Source organism: Schistocerca serialis, chromosome 1, assembly GCF_023864345.2.
Source record: "Schistocerca serialis cubense isolate TAMUIC-IGC-003099 chromosome 1, iqSchSeri2.2, whole genome shotgun sequence".
Classification (NCBI taxonomy): Eukaryota; Metazoa; Arthropoda; class Insecta; order Orthoptera; family Acrididae; genus Schistocerca; species Schistocerca serialis.
In genome coordinates this window covers 103,123,166-103,145,110 of record NC_064638.1, presented here as the reverse complement: position 1 = coordinate 103,145,110, position 21,945 = coordinate 103,123,166, and the positions used below count along the sequence as shown (strand labels likewise).

The 21,945-nt window shown below is 43.4% G+C and overlaps 1 protein-coding gene across 1 annotated transcript in view; it reads left to right on the top strand.

Annotated features, from left to right (window-relative positions):
- Positions 1-21,945, top strand: part of LOC126425549 (EGFR adapter protein-like) — a 435,287-nt gene that overhangs the window by 395,631 nt on the left and 17,711 nt on the right. Inside the window, exons 5-6 of the mRNA XM_050088319.1 lie at positions 3,033-3,256; positions 18,653-18,946. Coding sequence (XP_049944276.1) covers positions 3,033-3,256; positions 18,653-18,946 — 518 coding nt within the window. The remainder of the gene's footprint in view (positions 1-3,032; positions 3,257-18,652; positions 18,947-21,945) is intronic.

Below are 21,945 nucleotides of genomic sequence, written 5' to 3'. Positions count from 1 at the left end.
CGCAGCCATGGTCTCCGAGCTGATAGTCCATGCTGCTGCAAAAGTCGTCGAAATGTTTGTGCAGATGGTTGTTGTCTTGCAAACGTCCCCACCTGTTCACTCAGGGATCGAGACGTGGCTGCACGATCAGTTACAGCCATGCGGATAAGATGCCTGTCATCTCGACTGCTAGTGATACGAGGCCGTTGAGATCCAGCACGGCATTCCGTATTACCCTCCTGAACCCACCGATTCCATATTCAGCTAACAGTCACTGGATCTCGACAACGCGAGTAGCAATGTCGCGATACGGTAAACCGCGATCGCGATTGGCTACAATCCGACCTTTATCAAAGTCGGAACTTCTCCTGCTTACACGAGGCATCACAACAACGTTTCACCAGGTAACGCCGGTCAACTGCTGTTTGTGCATGAGAAATCGGTTGGAAACTTTCCTCATGTCAACACGTTGTAGGTGTCGCCACCGGGGCCAACCTTGTGTGAATGCTCTGAAAAGCTAATCATTTGCGTATCACAGCATGTTATTCCTGTCGGTTAAATTTCGCGTCTATAGCACGTCATCTTCGTGGTGTAGTAATTTGAATGGCCAATAGTGTATTTCCTTCTCCACGACAGTTCTCGGACGCACACTGCAGGAGGAATTAAGACGCTCCAGAAGCGATTTCGATGGGAAGTGTTTGATCACCAATCATACAGCCCGAACTTGGCTCCCTCAGAGTTTCATCACTCCTCACATGAATTGCTGCCTGTGAAGGCAACATTTTGGCACAGACAATGTCGAGCGGCGACTATGGAGAGAAGTAGTTGGAAGGTCTAGCTAACAATCGCAAATAAAACACTTTTGAGTTTCACTGTAATTTCTATTTCGCGACTGATCGGACCTTGATAAACGAATAGCCCTAGTACAGGCGATGAAGGACGCAGTAGTTCGTACGTAGCAGTGAAAGGGGCTGTTTGGGGGCCGCAAGCAGGCAGGTACGCACCTTACTTACGGACACTCATCACTTTCCAGGCAAACTGCTGAAGCTAGTGCTTTTCCGCTTATTCCCTTATTTGCACACAGCGGACAAAAAATGTCAAATCGGGAAATATATCTAATACCTTGTAAAATCACGAAAAACTTGCTCGGTTCGATGAAGAAAAGAGTCGACAAGCATGCTACATATAGCCACTGATTGATCCTGTGTTGTTATGGTCTTCAGTCCAGAGACTGGTTTGATGCAGCTCTCCATGCCACTCTATCCTGTACAAGCTTCTTCATCTCCCAGTACCTACTGCAACCTACATCCTTCTGAATCTGTTTAGTGTATTCATCTCTTGGTCTCCCTCTACGATTTTTACCCTCCATGCTGCCCTCCAATACTAAATTGGTGATCCCTTGATGCCTCAGAATATGCCCTACCAACCCATCCCTTCTTCTAGACAAGTTGTGCTACAAATTTCTCTTCTCCCCAATCCTATTCAATACCTCCTCATTAGTTACGTGATCTACCCATCTAATCTTCAGCATTCTTCTGCAGCACCACATTTCGAAAGCTTCTATTCTCTTCTTGTCCAAACTATTTATCGTCCATGTTTCACTTCCATACATGGCTACACTCCATACAAATACTTTCAGAAACGACATCCTGACACTTAAATCTATACTCGATGTTAACAAATTTCTCTTCTTCAGAAATGCTTTCCTTGCCACTGCCAGTCTACATTTTATATCCTCTCTACTTCAACCATCATCAGTTATTTTGCGCCCCAAATAGCGAAACTCATTTACTACTTTAAGCGTCTCATTTCCTAATCTAATTCCTGCTGCATCACCCGATTTAATTCGACTACATTCCATTATTTTCGTTTTGCTTTTGTTATTGATCCTGTAAGTAACCAAATTGCAGGAAAGCTGATTGCTACATCTGACTGTGCGGGATTTAGATGTAATTTAGCGGCCCAGGCAGTGCGTGATGGATGCGGAAGTGCTCGACAAATCGCAGAGTCATGCATGCTGATGATTGTCCATATTCCAACTACGAATACATTTTATGTAGGGTGTAAAATGAAACACCTTTCACCCGCGTAGTTTCCAAACTTATTTTATTTGGCTATCAGTTTCAGCGATTTACTACGCTATCTTCAGGGTCCTGACCGACGTGTAGAAAGATTCCACTTGAGTTCTTATCAAAATAGTGGCCATTAATACTGGTTTTAGTAAATTACTGCTTGCTGTAGCGATTTTTTCCACCTTTCGTGTAGCCGGCCGTTGTGGCGGGGAGGTTCTAGGCGCTTCAGTCCGGAACCGCGCTGCTGCTACGGACTCAGCTTCGAATCCTGCCTCGGGCATGGATGTTTGTGATGTCCATAGGTTGTATTGTATTGTATTGTACGTTAACCGGGGACCTAGAAACGATGGAGAGGCTCCGTCCCCGCCTCAGCCGCAGTGGTCCACAACCCCACGACGACTACCTCAGTCCACTTCACCTCCCCGCCGCCCCACACCAAACCCAGGGGCTATTGTGCGGTTCGACCCCCGGTGGACCCCCCAGGGAACGTCTCACACTAGACGAGTGTAACCCCTATGTTTGCGCAGTAGAGTACGGTGTTGTACGCGTACGTGGAGAACTTGTTCGCGCAGAATTGCCCACATAGTGTAACTAAAGCGTAATAAGGGGAACAAGCCCGCATTCGCCGAGGCAGATGGAAAACCGACTAAAAACCATCCACAGACTGGCCGGTTCACCGGACCTCGACACAAATCCGCCTGGCGGATTCGTGCCGGGGACCGGCGCTCCTTCCCACCCGGAAAACCGTGCGTTAGACCGCACGGCCACCAGGGTGTCCTTAGGTTTAAGTAGTTGTAATTCCAGGGAACTGATGACCTCAGATGTTAAGGCCCATAGTGCTTATCGCCATTTGAACCTTTCGTGTATTTCCTAACGGCTGTTGTCGCCTCAGTGCCTGTTACTTTGGACTTGCATGTATGCCCGAAAGAACATTTCATCGTAATTCAGAATAACACAGGCATTGATTATTGTGTTCCGCAGAAGTCGGGTGACGAGCTGGAGATGCGCCCACTGGGCGGCGGCCGTTCGATGGCGGCCCTGACGGACGACTCGCCGAGCAGCGACGAGAGCAACTCGCCCACCGACCTCAACTCGTACCGCCGCCTCGGAGACAAGCCGGCACTCGTCAAGCGGCTGGGCCTGCAGGGGGGCGGTGGGGGCGGCGGGGGCGGCGGCGGCCACTCTGAGGACAGCCGGCCGCTGCTGTCCGCCGAGCACTGCCCCCGCGGCGCCTCCACCCCCGCCGCCGACGCCAGCAGGCTGCCCCCGGGTTGCGACAGGTAAGCAGACACAATGGATAGATCACATCATGGAAAACACCTTGTAATAGGAAGATATTAATTTCGCAAAAATTTATTTATTGTCTAATTTTATTTATTCCAATACTTGATCACAATATGAATTCCTTAGACGATGACCGGTTTCAGTCCGTAATGACCATCCTGAGATCTTTTTTACACCATGTCCTAAAGTGATAAGGCCATAATGGCATCGTCAAAACATATAAATATGCTACGCTGGTGTTACTTATTGTCTGTTTTGAAGAAAAAATTCTCAGTCATAAGCTGCCTAACAGAATTTGTTGTCAGTCTAGATTACAGAATTGTATAAACTCGTGACAATATTCGGTTCCATCAATTCATCTTCAGATCTAAATACGTGAGGCGCAAGACTAACCCACCATTGTTGTTATATGGCGTACCATGCAACTTTTCTTATAGATTCGAAATTAATTAGCTAAACTAGAATTGCTTGATATCATTCAGTATTAGGTATTGATCTACTACTCAAAAATGACATGTGATAAATGGCGCCAGACCGGTACTCGAATGCCTATTCCTTTCCCATCGCGAGATGTCGCCTTTACCATTTCATCTATCCTTGCACCCTCTCAGGACGTATTTCTGTATGTCATATTGTCCGCATTCTCACATCGTAGTCCACTGTGTTTTTCCCCTGATGGCGGCAACATTACTTGGTTTCTCATAGCAGGGGGAACGAAACAACGAGGAATCGAGACCTGAGCTGTTGTGATACTTGCATGGATCTCTAAAAGAGGAGATACACTGCTGTACGAAAAAATTCTAAAATAACTTAACACTTCCGGGCTGAGATGCCGTGGTCCATACATAAAACACTCCCCTGACGTTTCGCCTTCGACTGCGGAAGGCATCCTCCGAGGACAACGGGCGAACTGACCTCGGAGGATGCCTTCCGCAGTCGAAGGCGAAACGTGGTGGGAGAGTTTTATGTATGGACCACGGTATCTCAGCTCGGACGTGTTAAGTGATGACAACATCTGCCGTGAAAGCCTTCATTCTATGATTCTAAAATAAGTTTTTCTTGTTGTTCTTAATGACATATCTCCAATTACTTGAAAATGGCATAAAGGCCGATACCTTGCCGTAATTAAAGGAACAGCAATACACTCAAATGGCGGTGTGTTCATTTAAAACTTACTGAATGACTGTTACTCAGCAACACGTAAAACTGTTTTCTAAAATAATTGGCTGGATGCAAATTACTTTCAAACATCCATGTAAGTACTTGCGTATAGATTTGGCTGGCTACTCGAAACCGATCGTAATTTTAGAAAAATATGCAATCAAGACAAACAATAGAAGTATTAATTATCACCTGGAAGAAATCAGAGTTCCAAGATGAAACTTACCAATGGCTTTATCCCTTTGTACATATTGGTACTTCAGTGCGATAAATCTTTCCCAACGATGGATGACCTCGGTTGCCGCAGTCTGAATGATGGCCTTTCAGGAAACGTTCGCCTCGAAAATTCTGGAAATGCCTACCACACAATGTGTGTTTCATCCGAGGTAATAGGGACAAGTTCTTGGATGTCATACAAGGAGAATACGGGAGGAGAGGTAAAACTTAATATCCCAAAGAAGCAGCATATATGACTACATCCTGCGCAGAATTAGCTGGGGCATTGTCGTGGAACGAAAACACCTCCTCGACAAAATACCACGACTTCTAGGCTTCACATCGTTCGGTACTATGCCCCTTTGACTGTTTTTCGCTTTTGAACGCACACTAAATTAATCTCAAAAAATACTCATCATGACCGTGACCGTAGACGGTTGGATCTTCGCATTTTCCGGTGGTGTGAATCTACAGGGTTCCACTGCTTGCCCTTTTGTGTCGTCGTCGTATTAACATACCCAACATGGTGGTAGGGCGCCTGAAGACGTCATCCGGCCTGGACTGACACAGCTGTAACATTTTCGCTGCTTCCTGTCCTCACCAGGTTTTTGGATGATTGTGAGCAATCACGGAAGCAAGCGGACAGCGACCTTTGTCATGTTCTAATTGCCGTGCCAGATGCTGAAAACTGATCCATTGCTGAAACTTCCTGGCAGATTAAAACTGTGTGCCCGACCGAGACTCGAACTCGGGACCTTTTCGCGGGCAAATGCTCTACCACTTGCCCGCGAAAGGCAAAGGTCCCGAATTCGAGTCCCGGTCGGGCACACAGTTATAATCTGCCAGGAAGTTTCATATCAGCGCACACTCCGCTGCAGAGTGAAAATCTCATTCTGATCCATTGCTGTTTCTCACGTTTGCCAGTACCATTTCCATTGCGATACGCCGGTCTTCGAGCATCAGTAAGTTTCAAACCAGCGCATACTTCTCTGCAGAGTAAAAGTTATTCTGGAAACGTTCCCTTAGGCTGTGGCTAAACAACGCCTCCGCATTATCCGTTCTTTCACGAGTGCTAGTTCCGCAAGGTATATGGGAAACGTTTTGTGAAGTTTGCAACATAGGAGATGAGGTAATTGTAGAGGCAAAGATATCGGGGTGGTTCGTGAGTCGTGATTGAGTATCTCGGTAGATACGGCACCTATACACGGAAGGCAATGGTCTACGAGTCCTGATCCAGTACACTGTTATTTGCCGAGAACTTTCACGTACCTCGTTCTTTCCGCGAACCATTTGCTAACGGAACAGGAGAGGAGGGAAGTTTCCGCTATACACAAAGTACCCTTCGCCACACACCTTAAAGCGGTTCATGGAGTAGCAGACGGAGAGTCAAATAAAAATTAATTCGAGTTCATAATAATATACATCTCGTATGGCCTACGTCAAGTATTAGGTCTGTCCGTAGTTAGTTTTCTGAGAAGCAGTTGAGTATGTTGTTCGAAAGTTATCGTTTGGTAGAAAACGATCGTACAAATTATTCATGTTGCAAAAATTACGCACTGCTCTCATGTTTTCACATTATGCAGAGGATCATGATGATATTCGGACTTCCAACCTGGAGTGTTCTGTTTGTATACCAACGTTGATGAATGCAGTCTTCCTTCATCAGGAAGAAAGTGTATTTCACCACCAACTTTTACATACGGCACAGATTGCAGTAGGTAGCTGCCGTACTGCCGTTGATGAATTCTACATCTCCATTAACCCCCGCCCCCTCCATGAACCACGGATCTTCCCGTTGGTGAGGAGGCTTGCGTGCCTCAGCGATACTGATAGACGCATCTTATGTGCAACCACAACGGAGGCATATCTGCTGAGAGGCCATACAAACGTGTGGTTCCTGCAGAGGGGCAGCAGCCTTTTCGGTAGTTACAGGGGTGTCTGGATGATTGACAGATCTGGCCTTGTAACACTAACCAAAACAGCCTTGCTGTGCTGGTACTGCGAACGGCTGAAAGCACTGAGAAGCTACAGACGTAACCTTTCCCGAGGGCATGCAGCTTTATTATATGGTTAAATGATGATGGTGTCTTCTTGGATAAAATATTCCGGAGATAAAATAGTCCCCCATTCGGATCTCCGGGCGAGGACCACTCAGGAGGATGTCGTTATCAGGAGAAACAAAACTGACGTAATAACGATCAAAGTGTGGAATGTTAGATCCCGTAATCGGGCAGGTAGGTTAGAAAATCTTGAAATGGAAAGATTAAAGTTAGATATAGTGGGAATTAGTGAAATTCGATGGCAGGAGGAACAAGACTTCTGGTCAGCTGAATACAGGATTGTAAATACGAAATCAAATAACGATGATGCAAGAGTGAGGTTCATAATGAATAAAAAATAGAAACGTGGATAAGCTACTACGAACAGCGTAGTGAATGCATTATTGTTGCCAAGATAGATACGAAGCCCACGCATAGCACGGTGTTACACGCTTATGTGCCAACTAGCTCCGCAGCTGAAGAAGAGATTGAAGAAATGTATGATGCGATAAAAGAAATTATTCAGATAGTTAAGAGAGACGAAAATCTAGTACTCATGGAGGACTGTAATGCGACTGTAGGAAAAAGAAGAGAAGGAAAAGCAATAGGTGAATGTGGACTGGGCGTAAAGAATGAAATGGGAAGCCACCTGATACTACATTGCATAGAGCATAACTTTATCGTAGCTAACACTTGGTTTAAGAATCATGAAAGAAAGTTGTGTACATGGAAGAGACCTGGAGACACCGGAAGGCTTCAGATAGATTATATTACGGCAAGACAGAGATTTTGGAACCAGGTTTTAAATTGTAAGATCTTTCCAGGGGCAGATGTGGACACTGACCGCAATTTATTGGTTATGAACTGCAGTTTGAAACTGAAGAAACTGCAAAAATGTAAGAATTTAAGAAGATGGAACCTGGAACTGAACGAACGAGAAGTTATAGTGAAAGAAGAAAGGTGGAGGGAGTATTAGGGAACGATTGACAAGAACAGGGTAAAGAAATACAGAAGAAGAAGAATGGGTAGCTTTCAGAGATGAAATAGTGAAGTGAGCACAGGATCAAATAGGTAAATAGATGAGGGCTAGTAGATATTGAATAGATGTTGAATTTAATTGACGAAAGGAGAAAATATAAAAATACAGTAAATGACGCAGGCGGAAAGGTATACTGAAAGGAGGTGCAAAATGGTCAATTAGGGATGGCTAGAGGACAAATATAAGGATGTAGAAGCATGTATCATTAGACGTAAGACAGATACTGCCTACAGGAAAATTAAAGCGACCTTTGGAGAAAAGAGAACCACCTGTACGAATATCAAGACCTCAGATGGAAAACACGTCAGCCGGCCGCGGTGGCCGAGTAGTTCTAGGCGCTTCATTCCGGAACCGCGCGACTGCTCCTGTCGCAGGTTCGAATCCTGCCTCGGGCATGGATGTGTGTGATGTCCTTACGTTACTTAGGTTTAAGTAGTTCTATGTTCTAGGGGACTGATGACCTCAGATGTTAAGTCCCATAGGGCTCAGAGCCATTTGAACCATTTTTGAAAACACGTCCTAAACAAAGAAGGGAATGCAGAAAGGTGGAAGGAGTCTATAGAAGGTCTATACAAGGGCAAGATGACGTAGATGAAGATAAAATGGAAGATATGACACTGTGTGAAGAATTTGAAAGAGCACTTAAAGACTTAAGTCGAAACAAGGCCGTGGGAGTAGACAACATTCCATTAGAACTACTGATAGCCTTGGGTGAGCCAGCCGTAACAAAACTGTTTCATTTGGCGAGCAAGATGTACGAGATAGGCGTAATACCCTCAGACTTCAAGAAGAATATAATAATTTCAATCCCAAAGAAAGCAGGTGTTGACAGGCCTGAAATTATCGAACTATCAATGTAATAAGTCACGGTTGCAAAATACTAACACGAATTCTTTACAGACCAATGGTAAAACTGATAGAAGCCGACCTCGGAGGAGATAAGTTTCGATTCCGTACAAATGTAGGAACACGCGAGGCAATACCGTCCCTACGACTTATCTTACAAGGTAGGTTTATTAGATTAGATTAGATCTACTTTCATTCGAATTTATCTGTAGTGAGGAGGTCCTCCAAGATGTAGACCATGTCAGAAAAACAATAAACACATAACAAGTAGTTACAACTAAAACAAATAAGCTAATGGACCTTCCACAGGTCCAAGTGGAATGATATTTATTTTTCAAATGAACACTGTATGAAAGGATCATTTTACAACACTCATTTACTAAGATCACATTCATGAACTGAATTTAAAATTAAACTGAATTTCATTGATTGTTAATCATTTTATAGAAGCTGGCAAGTTATTGAAAAAAATGTGTTCCAGAATAATGCACACCATTTTGTACAAGAATAAGTGACTTCAAATCCTTTCAAAAATTATTCATATTTCTAGTATTGATTCCATTAAGTGAGCCGTTGGTTTTTAAAAGTGATCTATTTTTAATGAAAAATTTCATTAAGGAATAAATATATTCGGAAACTGTTGTTAGTATCCCTAGTTCCCCAAACAGGCCTCAGCAGGACATTCCTGATTTCACACCACATCTAACTCTTATTGCAAGTTTGTGTGCCTGGAAAGCTTTAGCATGGTTTGATGAATTACTCCAAAAAATAATCCCATATGACATTATGGAGTGAAAATAAGTGTAGTATGCCAGCTGTTTTTATTTTTATATCCCCTGTGTCTCACAGAATTCGCATTGCAAATAGAGGTTTGTTTAGATGCTTCAGCAGTTCTGTGCTGTGCTCCTCTCAGTTGAATTTATTATCAAGCTGTAATCCCAAGAATTTAACATTGTCTACTTCTTCTATCTGCTTGTCATCATATGTAAGGCATATACTAGTAGGATACCCCTTACAAGTTCTGAACTGCATGTAGTGTGTTTTTTCAACGTTTAGTGACAAAGAATTAGCTAGGAACCAGTGATTAATATCCACAAACATTTTATTAGCCGATCTTCCTAAGACTATACTTGATTTGCTATTTATTGCAGTGTTTGTATCTTCAGAAAACATAACAAACTTGGCATCTGTTAATGTTACTGATGAAAGGTCATTGATATACACAGAAAAAGTAAGAGCCTCGAGATGGAACCTTGTGGAACCCCACATGTAGTCACTTCCCGGTTGGATGATGTGTGATGACTTAATACATGTCTGTTTCCTGATAACATTGTTTGTGTCCTGCCAGAGATACAAGATTTGAACCATTTTGCAGCATTTCCTGTTACACCATAATATTCTAACTTACTTAAAAGGATATTGTGATTTACACAGTAAAATGCCTTTGACAGATCACAAAATATACCGTTTCCTGCAATTTTTTGTCCAATGAATTAAGTACATTTTCACTGTAAGTGTAGATTGTCTTCCCAATATCAGAACCCTTTAGAAATCTGAACTGCGACTTTGACAGAATGTTATTTGTGATAATATGGTTATAAAGCCGATTGTACATTACCTTTCTTAAAACTTTTGAGAATGCTGGTAAAAGAGAAATTAAATGGAAATTTGACGCTATTTCTGAATCTCCCTTCTTAAACAGTGGCTTAACCTTAGCATGTTTCAACCAGTCAGGAAATATTCCACTGATAAACGACTGGTTACACAGATAGCTTAATATGTTACTTAACTCAGAATCACACTCTTTAATTAACTTTGTTGATATTTCATCATACCCACTAGATGTTTTTGATTTTAAAGATTTTGTAATGAACATTACTTTTGCTGTGGTAGTGTGGGTAAAATTCATATTATGGAAGTTGCTCGAAATGTCTGGTCTGAGGTACCCCACAGCAGCACATTCATTCTCTTTACTGATATCACTACATTCTTACTTTTCAATTTGCTGTTAAAAGTTTGTTGTGCCCTAACTACACCTGCAACTGCTTAAGGCTCACCAGCTATTAACTGAAGCAAAAGGTCAAATCTATTTTCCCCATTCACCACTAAGCTGTCAGACAAAGTTCTAGGTCTGTTCCTCCTGTTGCCTGTTGCCACATCCCACCTCTCTTCACCCTTCTCCCACCCCTGGCCTTGTCTCACTCAGCCTAAAGGACGGGAACTTTCCCTTCCTTTCCTAGTATCTTCCTATCTCTATTACATAAGCTACAAAATCACTGATTAGTCTCATTTACTTTCCCTACTCCCTCGCCACTACAGTCACCCACGTGGAAAAACTACAGCACCCGTCACACCAAGGCCCCGACCTAACAATTCTACGGCAAGTCAAGTACTTTTCACTCATGATAAACGTAATAGTTTATTAAGAATAAATCAGATAAATTACAGATGAACACGAAAATTTCATTCCACAAATTTGGCCTATACGCAACTGTATGTAAGCAAAAACAACAGTGCAAAATTTCTGAAACAACAACTTAAACTTTACTCTACTTTCCGGAAATGTGAGTTAAACAACGAAGAGGTACGCTACAGTGAAATTGCAGGACAGAGCAAAGAACAATTAAACGAAATTCTACAGATTTGCTGCGGCAAAATGTAAACAGAAAATGCGACGATAACCCGACTGTACGATCTCTTCGCGATTTCTGCTATATTACGTAAAGAAAAATGAAACCTTTAATGGTACGCTTAAACAGGACACTAATACACTAACACCATGTAATCAGTACTAAACTGAATGTTGTTATAATCTAAAATGACTTATCTTTACGAGAACACCAAAACTCACCTATGGCATTTGTAGACTTAGAGAATGCTTTTGACAATGTTGACTGGAATACTCTCTTTCAAATTCTTGAAGTGGCAGTTATAAGAGTCGAGGGGCATGAAAGGGCAGGAGTGGTTGAGAAAGGAGTGAGACAGGGTTGTAACCTATCCCCGATGTTATTCAGTCTGTAAATTGAGCAAGCAGTTAAGGAAACAAAAGAAAAATTTGGACTAGGAATTAAAATCCATGGAGAAGAAATAAAAATCTCGTAGTTTTCTGACGACATTTTTAATTTTGTCAGAGACAGCAAAGGACCTGGAAGAGCAGCTGAACGGAATGGACAGTGTTTTGAAAGGAGTATATAAGATGAACATCAACAATTGCAAAACGAGGATACCGGAATACAGTCGAATTAAATCAGGTGATGCTGACGGTATTACATTAGAAAGTGAGACACTTAAAATAGTAAATGTGTTTTGCTAGTTGGGGAGCTAAATTATTGATGATCGCCGAAGTAGAGACGATATAAAAAGCATACTGAGAATGCCAAGAAATACGTTTCTGAAGAAGATAACTTTAATAACAGCGAGTATAGATTTAAGTGTCAGGAAGTCTTTTCTGAAAATATTTGTATGGCGTGTAGCCATGTATGCAAGTGAAACATGGGCGATAAACAGTTTGGACAGGAATCGAATAGAAACTCTCGAAATCTGGTGCTACTGACGAATGCTGAAGATTAGGTGGGTAGATCACGTAACTAATGAGGAAGTACTGAACACAATTCGGGGGAAGAGGAATTTATGGCACTATTTGACTAGAAGAAGGTATCAATTGGTAGGACACGTTCTTAATCATCAAGGGTTTACCAATTTAGTACTGAAGTGAAGCGTAGAGGGTTACAATCATGGAGGGAGATCAAGAGATGAGCACGCTTAGCAGATTCAGAAGGATGTTGGTTGCAGTAGTTAATTCGGAGATAAAGAGGCTTGCACAGGATAGAGTAGCATTGAGAGCTGCATCAAACCAGTCTCTGGACTGAAGACCACAACAACAACAACAACAACAACAACATCTACATTTACATACATACTGCACAAGCCACCGTACGCTCCATGGCGTACGGTACATTGCACCGCTACGATACTTGGGAGACGACTCTTTGGTACTGACAGCTGATTAGAGTCTTTGATTGTCTAGTGATCACGGGAACCAATCCAATGATAGGCTGCTCTTGTTCAAGTTGCCGCACAGCAAGACTAACGCGCACGCTTGAGTTTTCTGCGTGTAACTGGTGCTGTTATTTCGCTTTGTTTAAGTACACATCTGTTTCGTAGTTATTTGGTTCCTGGCTTTTTTTGTCTTTATTCACTTCAGTTTCATTTGAAACCGTGTACAGTGCAAGGCCTGGTGTACGGCCAACATGTGAAGTGAAACGGAGGGAGAAAAACCTGCTACATAGCCCAGCTGATTTGTGAGTTCGGCGAGGCTCGGATTTCAGAAAAGAAGATGATACCTTATTTGGTATTGCTATGTTTGCAAAGAGAACTGCAACAGCTATGAAAGTAAGCCAAAAAGGTTCAAATGGCTCTAAGCACTATGGGACTTAACATGTCAGGTCATCAGTCCCCTAGACTTAGGACTACTTAAATCTAACTAACATGAGGACATCACACACATCCATGCCCGAGGTAGGCATCTAACCTGCCACCGTAGCAGCAGCGCGGTTCCAGACTGAAGCGCCTAGAACAGCTCGGTCACAGCGGCCGGCTAAAGTAAGCCAAACACTGATGTAACGATAGGGGAAGAACAATACAAGACAGACTGCGATTAGACTGGCCCAGCAAGGATGCAGGCGACAGGGAAATTGCGGCCAAGTAAGACCCAAGTGACAGCTTCCCGCGAGTTTAAACAAAAAAAAAAAATGGTTCAGATGGCTCTGAACACTATGGAACTTAACATCTGAGGTCATCAGTCCCCTATAACTTAGAACTAATTAAACCTAACTAACCCAACGACATTACACACATCCATGCCCCAGGCAGGATTCGAACCTGCGGCCGTAGCGGTCGCGCGGTTCCAGATTGTAGCGCCCAGAACCGCTCGGCCACCCCGGCCGGCTGAGAGTTTCAGAAACAGTGTATTCGTCGTCATGTATACGTGGTGATATTACAAACTTACGAGGATGGTGGAGAAGGGTGGATGTATCAGTTAACGTAGGGGACCCTGATTGTAGAAGGGTCGAGTAGAAAGTAGTGAGCGAAAATTGTTCTGACAATTCTGACAATGCAATACACGTATCGGCACTGTTGCTGGTAAGGTTGTAGGTAGGCAATTGTCAGAGGGGTTAGTATGGCCCAAAACAAGAAAAAATCTACAGTAAATATGAACTCCATAACGCATACGTTGAGAGCTATGCGCACTTGTTCATCTTCGACAGAGTGAAATACATCTCTTGTACTGCAAGCTCTACGTATGGTTTCCGTATTTTTGGAATAGGTAATATGGACTAAAAGAAGGAAAAATGCGCAAATAAGGAAAAATCAGCAGTAAATATGGGCTCTAAAATCCATATCTTAAGATGTATGCGCAATTCTTTAGCAGAAGAGATGGTCCCTTACGTGAAATGTACGTTGACGGCAGTCGAATTGCTCTGCAGTGAGCTTCAGATGTTGATTCTCTATATTTTCTCAACAGAATTTCGCGGAAAGAATGTCTAATTGCCTCGATGTGTTGTTTTTATCCGACCATTTGGGGATACCAAAGACTCTGGCAATGCTCAATAATGAGTCGTACTAATGTTTTGTATGCCGTCACCTTCTGTATCAGCTACACTTTCCTAAGATTCTTGCAATAAACGAAGACGACCATTCCCCTTCCCTACTATTGACCTTACGTTTCAGTTTGTATAGTCTTGACACACTTTCCTGGGGCACTCACGTCTGTCGCGCGGGTTAGCCCTCCAGCCTCAGGCGTCTTGTCACGGTTCGCGCGACTCCACCCGTCGGAGGTTCGAGTCCTCCCTCGGTCATGGGTGTATGTGTGTTGTCATTAGCGTAAGTTTAAGTTAGATTAAGTACTGCGTAAGCCTAGGGACCGATGACCTCAGCAGTTTGGTCCCTTAGTTCTTACCACAAATTTCCAAATTTCCGTCACGTCTCAGGTCAATACTCGCCGTTGAGTCTTGGAGTCACTCATATATCTGGGAACCTAATCCGCATGCTCGGAAGTTCGTTAACAGTCTGCAGTTGCTCACACTATCAAACACTTTTTGGAAATCTGGGAATATGTAATCTGCCAGTTGCTCTCCATCTAAGGTTCATGGTTTATCATGTGGTAAAAGAGGAAGCTGCGTTTCGCATGACGAACTGAGACAATGTTCAGAAATTCTGCAGTATATCAATGTTAAGGATACTGATCTGCAAATCGGAGGGTACATTCATTTACCCATCTTAGTCGTATATGCATGAGTCACCTGCGGTTTTTCCAGTCGCTTGAGAGTTTCCATCAGGTGAGAGATTCGCGATAAATCCTAGTCAAGTAGAGGGCCAATGCCGTAGAGTACTCCGTGTGAAACCGAATTAAGATTCCATCCTGACCCGGAGACTTATTTGATTTCAACATTTTCTATTGCTTCTCTGCTCCAGGGATGCTTGTTTGTGTTCTCCACATAGCTGCCTGTGCGACGATATGTTTGTACTATCCTCCACCATAAATGACTTCTTAAAGGATAAATTTAAAACTTCTATTAGCACACCAGACTGGTCGACGAGTAACTAGATGGAAGCCTTCAACATGCTTATTGAGTTTATGTAGGACTGGCATTTTCTCGGGTTCCCAACAAGAATCTCGCTAAGTTGTGGCAGTGATAGGTGCTCTACGCTTCACGCATCGATCTTTTCATACATTCTCGAGTTCCTAATAACTTTTGTCTGTCGACATCTATTCGTCCTTTTTCGAACTGAGAGTGCAACACTGCTTCCTCAGGATTTTCCGAATTTTGTTATTAATCCACGGTGGATCTTCCCTCTCGGTAATCCACTTACTCGGCACATACTTCACCAGAGCGCGATTTACAGTCAGCTTAAACTGTGCCCTAATTCCATACTGGAACCAAACAGAGGTCCATCCCAATCAATTACCGAGCGGAAGTTGAAGAGGAAACTGCATGCAATCAAGTCCAGGTACGTGGTGCAAGAACACTGATAACAGCCGGAAATAAAACTGCGCGTCTTCGAGGACCAAAGAACACATAATCTGGACATAAGTCGACTGACAGAGTGTAGTATGATCTGACGAGATGTCACTTTGCCTTATTCAGGTTAATGTGAACATGAACCATGATGTTTATTTGATTATTATCGGCGACCATTTTCTGGGTGTTCCTGGGGAGCACATTGCGGACACGACCATGTTCCAAGATGACAGAGTTGTGTTTACAGGCCTTCGTGCACACGTTTTTCGCTCGACGAACATCACGACTCGAAGGCAAAAGCTCTCGGTTTTAATATCATAGAAAATGTCTGCGTGTAACAGTGCGTGAAATTTAGGACGTCCGGACGATCTGGTACCTATACAGGGTGCAGTCACTAACGAGTGGCTTCAGATGTATGTGGCATACCTAAAGTGACTTGCGGATTCTTCGCTGGCAAGTGAAGCAACTGTCAGACCTAGTGGTGGCGTTACACCGTAGCAGCGTGATGTATCCAGGGACAAACACCGTTTTGTCGTGTGTGCTTATAATACAGAGTTTTCACTAGTGTATCATCGTGGTTTTAATTAAATCTGGTAATGAAATGAACAAATTGGGAAAGGTGAAGATAGGATGGAAGAAAAAGGGGAGGGGGGAGAAGAGGGAGGAAACAGAGATACGTTGCATATAATAAAAATATTCATACAGTAAGCAAAGCCTTACTTAATGAGCATCAATAGCTGAATTAATAGTACTGTCTCTCCACATTATGTAAGCCAACAGATTCAACATTTCGAAATGTATTTGTAATTGCGTAATTTTTCAGTTTATCCATCTAACGTGGGACACACTTTCAAGGATACTTCAACTTAGTAAAGACAAGGCAATAATTACCAATCAAACACAAACTCTGTCTTGTATTTTCCAATAGATTTTATGTAGCAATTGCATAACAACAGCAAACTGCTGTTACCTCACAATAAAATACATAATTGCCCTAAAATCTGGAACATTACTAAAAAGACAAAATTTCTATGGGCCTCAAAGCGCGCAAAAAACAATAAACAATTTATAACCCTCTTTACATAAATCTTAAGAACCATACAAACAATAAATGGTTTACTGATAAAAACTTCCACAGAAAGAGGATAACTTTTAACATATAACAGCAGAAACAATTTCTATTTCAGAATAGGACATTAAAAACCTAGTACAATGAAAGGCATCTTTCAGGTATTACAAAATTTCAGTGACAGGTAATAGCACATCAGAGGTGCGCGAAAACTACAACTCAGATCGAGCCTGAATGAAAGCTGAAAGGAACGGCGAAGAAGGAAAGATGGACGCCTCGTCGTCACCAGCAACAAATAACAAAATACTTAAATTCGCCGAATAACTGGTGTCTACTGATAAACACAGCGACCACTCTATCGGTTGGAATTCAAACTGGCGGCTGCCAAGGTGTCGTCCCCCACTTAAACGACCAGCTACAACGGACGACGCGCACCGCTGATTATACCAATGAAACAACTGCGTAAAACAACACAGCAATGGGCAGTATCCAGAGTAACACAATCCTCAAAACATTAGGAAAATTTCAAAACAGGATTGCAATTACTCTTTGCAGTCAGTTTAAATCTTTTGCAGTCACTGTCTAAAACAACAGTTCATCCTCCCTTTGCACAGGAACCACGATACATAAAAATTCACCATAAGAACACTTTACAATGTGTAGAAACAAGAACACATACTCTGTCTATCATTCTAAATAACAGTTACATACAAGGAGAGAAACAATGTCATAAATCTCTAGGTGGATTAAACTTACTAACAAAAGGCAGAAAGAAGTGCTGGAAAATGGCTGGCTCTGAGCACTATGGGACTTAAGCGCGGAGGTCATCAGTCCCCTAGAACTTAGAACTACTTAAACCTAACTAACTTAAGGACATCACACACATCCATGCACGAGGCAGGATTCGAACCTGCGACCGTAGCGGTCACGCGGATCCAGACTGAAGCCCCTAGAACCGCTTGCCCACTCTGGCCGGCTGCCAGAAAATCAAACCTGTAGATATTTTGGATTGCACAGGCACCCACCTAGATATACACTCCTTGCCTGTATCTCAAGTGCGTCCAAAAGCAGCCAAACCACTATTCAATAAGTTCTGCACCAGTGGTCAACAGGAAACATAACATGGACGTCCAAATAATGGGAGAGCCATTAAATGCCAACAGCACGAAACTCATTATACATATATACAGCAGGACTTTAAGAACCTGAATAATTCTAACAGCTTGATTCTGTACCGTATCCGGTTGCAAGCTGATACATCTGAAAGCCGCTTTCACATATTCACATCGTTTAACAGCACAGATGAGACGATCGCCCTCTCACTACATGCAGTACACACTCCCGACCGTATGCATGTCTCCGTCCGTAGCCCCACTGCCTACATGACAGATAGAGGCAGAGCATGCGCAAAGAGCGACCGCCGACAAACAGACTGCACACTGGAACGCCAACCAACCGACTAAAACCTTCACTCTCCCCACTGCGACGTTCGCTTAAATAGCGAAAAGCGACCAAAGAGGAAACCCGCAGCCACGCGATACAGAATCGATCGCAGATATCTTAAATGAGTACAGAGAAGCGACTGACGCTAACAGCGCCACGTATGAATCCAACTGAAAAGACAACACGCAAGACTAGAGCTCTGAAAAGCCTTTAATGACAATTATTGGCACAAGTTCCAACTTAATATATGTTTTTGTAAAATATGTACCAAAAGTAAAGAAATTAATAATAAATCACCCCGATAAAGGCAACTTTCAGCATTGTGTGACATGTTGGTTTTTTAAACAGTCTGGCAGCACCATAACAAAGCTGTAACCTTTGATAGTGAAAAAAAAAAGTATTAACACAATAAAACGGAAATTTTAATATCAACACCGTCTCTGTACTGAACTGAGAATTTAACACACTGCCTTCCCTGTCAGTTCATTGAGATCTGTACCCCCATGCTCCCTCCTGGCACGGTCGCCACACGTAGTGAACGAGTGGCCCCTGGATGTCGACAGCCCGCCGCACGCACGGACGCCGCCGCCGACGCCAGAGAAGCGCGCGCCGGTGGCGACGCCGCGCCACGCCCCCCAGCTGAGCGGCGGCAGCAGCAGCTCCGACGGCTGGGCGTCGCCGCCGCCCCCGCTGCCGGAGCGACAGGACAGCCTCGCCAGGAGGCCCGAGGCAGAGCAGCTACTGTCTGCGCCCTGGTTCCAGGCTGGTATCCCCAGGTCAGTAGCCACCGATCACTGCGTACTAATGGACCCGAGCCTGAAACTCTACTGTTCCTCCTGTTCCACAAATGGAATATCAGTTATAAAAGTGTCCCAAATAGTAAATGATACATTACTCACATATTGTGTTCTCTTCGACAACTGAGTGATGAGCTTATATGAAACTCTGTGATCACTATTAACCTTTGTTTCTTCATGGCTGTGACGGAAATGTAGCATTACATTTGTGGCCACAACTAGTCACATAATATTACACTAAAGCACCAAAGAAACTGGTATAGGCATGCGTATTCAAATACGTAGACAAGCAGAATATAGCGTTGCGGTCGGCAACGCCTATATAAGAAAAGTGTCTGGCGCAGTGGTTAGATCGGTTACTGCTGCTTCAATGGCAGGTTATCAGTATTTAAATGAATTTGAACGTGGTGCTACAGCCGGCGTATGAGCAATGGGACAGAGCATCTCCGAGGTAACGATGAAGTGGGAAAATCCCGCACAACCATTTCACTATCGTACCGTGAATATCAGGAATATGGTATAGCATCAAACATCAAATCTCCTACATCGGTGCGGCTGGAAAAAGATCCTGCAAGATCGGGACCAACCAGGACTGAAGAGAAAATTTCAACGTGACACACGGGCAACCCTTCCCCAAATTATTGCAGTTCTCAATGCTGGGCTATACCAAGTGTCAGCGTGCGAACTACTCAAAGAAACATAATCGATATGGGCTTTTGGTGCCGAACGCCCACTCGTGTACCCTCGATGACTGCACTACACAAAGCTTTACGCCTCGCTTGAGCCTGTCAACACTGACATTGGACTTTTGGTGATGCAAACAGGCTGCCTGGTCGGATGAGTCTCGTTTAGAATTGTATCGAATGGATGGACGTGTACGGGTATGGAGACAACCTCATGAATCCACGGACCCTGCATGTCAGCAGGGGACAGTTCAAGCTGATGCAGGCTCCGTAACGGTGTGGGGCGGGTGCACGTGGAGTGATACGGGACCCCTGATACGTCTAGATGCGACTGTGACAAGTGACAAGTACGTAAGCATCCTGTTTGATCACCTGCATTCATTCATGCCCATTGTCAATTCCGACGGATTTGAGCGATACCGGCAGGACAAAGCGACACCCAACACATCCAGAATTGCTACAAAGTCACTGCAGGAATACTCCTCTGGGTTTAAACACTTCCGCTGGCCACCACACTTCCCAAACATGAACAGTATTGAGCATATTTTGGATGCCTTGCAACGTGCTGTTCAGAAGAGATCTAGAGTCCTTCGTAGTCTTACGAATTTATGGACAGCTCAGCAGGATTCATGGTGTCAGTTCCATCCAGCACTATATAGGTATGGTGTCTGTTCTTTCGGACATGTCCGAAAGAACACACCATTGATGACCTGCAGCTGTCTAGAAAGAAATTAGAATTATTTATTAATACCTTCAGCTGCTGACGGACGTTGATATGTATCAGCGGGGGCAGGTGAAAATGTGTGCCCCGACCGGGACTCGAACTCGGGATCTCCTGCTTACATGGCAGACGCTCTATCCATCTGAGCCACAGAAGGCACAGAGGATAGTGCGACTGCAGGGACTATCTCGCCTGCGGCTCCCGCGAGACCCACATTGTCACCTTATATGTCCACAAACTACATTCGTAGTATCCCTACCCAACACGCTCATTACTCGTGGAAGACATTCTTACCAAGTCCCGTAAGAGTTAGGGTAATATGTGTGCACCCGCACTGAGGAAGAAGGTCATGGCCGGTATTGCCAGAACTATATACTTATATGGATATGGTGTCTGTTCTTTCGGACATATTCAATGCGGGTATGAATACTCCTACACTGATATTCAAGCCAAACTGAAGAACCTTGAAATGATAACTTCTTCCGGCACATACAAATGCAGTATACTTTCTCGACTCTCCATCTAACTTGACCTGCCAGTGTGAATCATACAAATAGATTGTTGTAAAATACTTCACTTCATTGAACTTTTGGATCAACTCATCTATATTTTCTGGGTGAGTACATTTTGGTACATAAATTGTACTAATTACACTAACATAGAGTACAAGACAAACCTTTCCACCTGTTTTCGGCACAACGAGAACTGTTTGCAGTGTCAATTAGATTTCAATCTATCATCCTCTGTATTTCTTGGTCAGCTGCATTGGGTTGTTTCCAAGGAACGGGACAGAAACTATGGCAGTATGTTCTGTGTGGCTTGACATTCAAATGACGTGTATAACCCTTAATGATACAGGGTTCTTCTTCAAACTCTCTCATATACTTACTTAATAGGATCGACAACTGTGTCTTATGCTCATCCTCAAGGTACTCTGACTCGCTCAACTTCTGTTTTATCTGCTCGGATGTTTCTACTACTTGGGTGACTTTAATCAAACTTGTTTTGCATTGCCGGCGCTCTTTCATTATCAGTTGCATCTTTGCCCCTCTGCAGTGTCTTCCATGTTTTCCTTCTTTCCTTAGCAAATCTACCTGGGCTAGGACTCCGTCGATCCAAAAATTTACTTTCCCTATAAAGAAGTCTAATTTTGCGTCCTTCTACCGGATAGTTTCTAATCCCAGAACACAGTCCACTATTAATTTATCCACTTCTAGGAACGATAATTTTATCGCGGCATTTCCTAGATCCAATTTTAGCATCGTCTATGTCTTCAGAGGTTGTGATCACGTGCCAAACGTTCCTAGTATTTTACTATGTTGCGCAGGAAATGTCAGTAACGGGGGTCTTCTTCATTATTTTATTAAATAATGATGCGCCCGTATCCAGAATTACCGTTACTGGAATACCCTCTATTTCCACTTTCCTTGCAGAAATCGGTTCCGGTGGGTATTCCTCCACACATTTTGTTGTGTCAGCACAAAGCTCCTCTTCCATTAATCTTCCTTCGTTGTACCTCACCATTTTTACATTCTGCTCATAGCCCTTATACCTTTTCTCGACCGCGCAGGTTT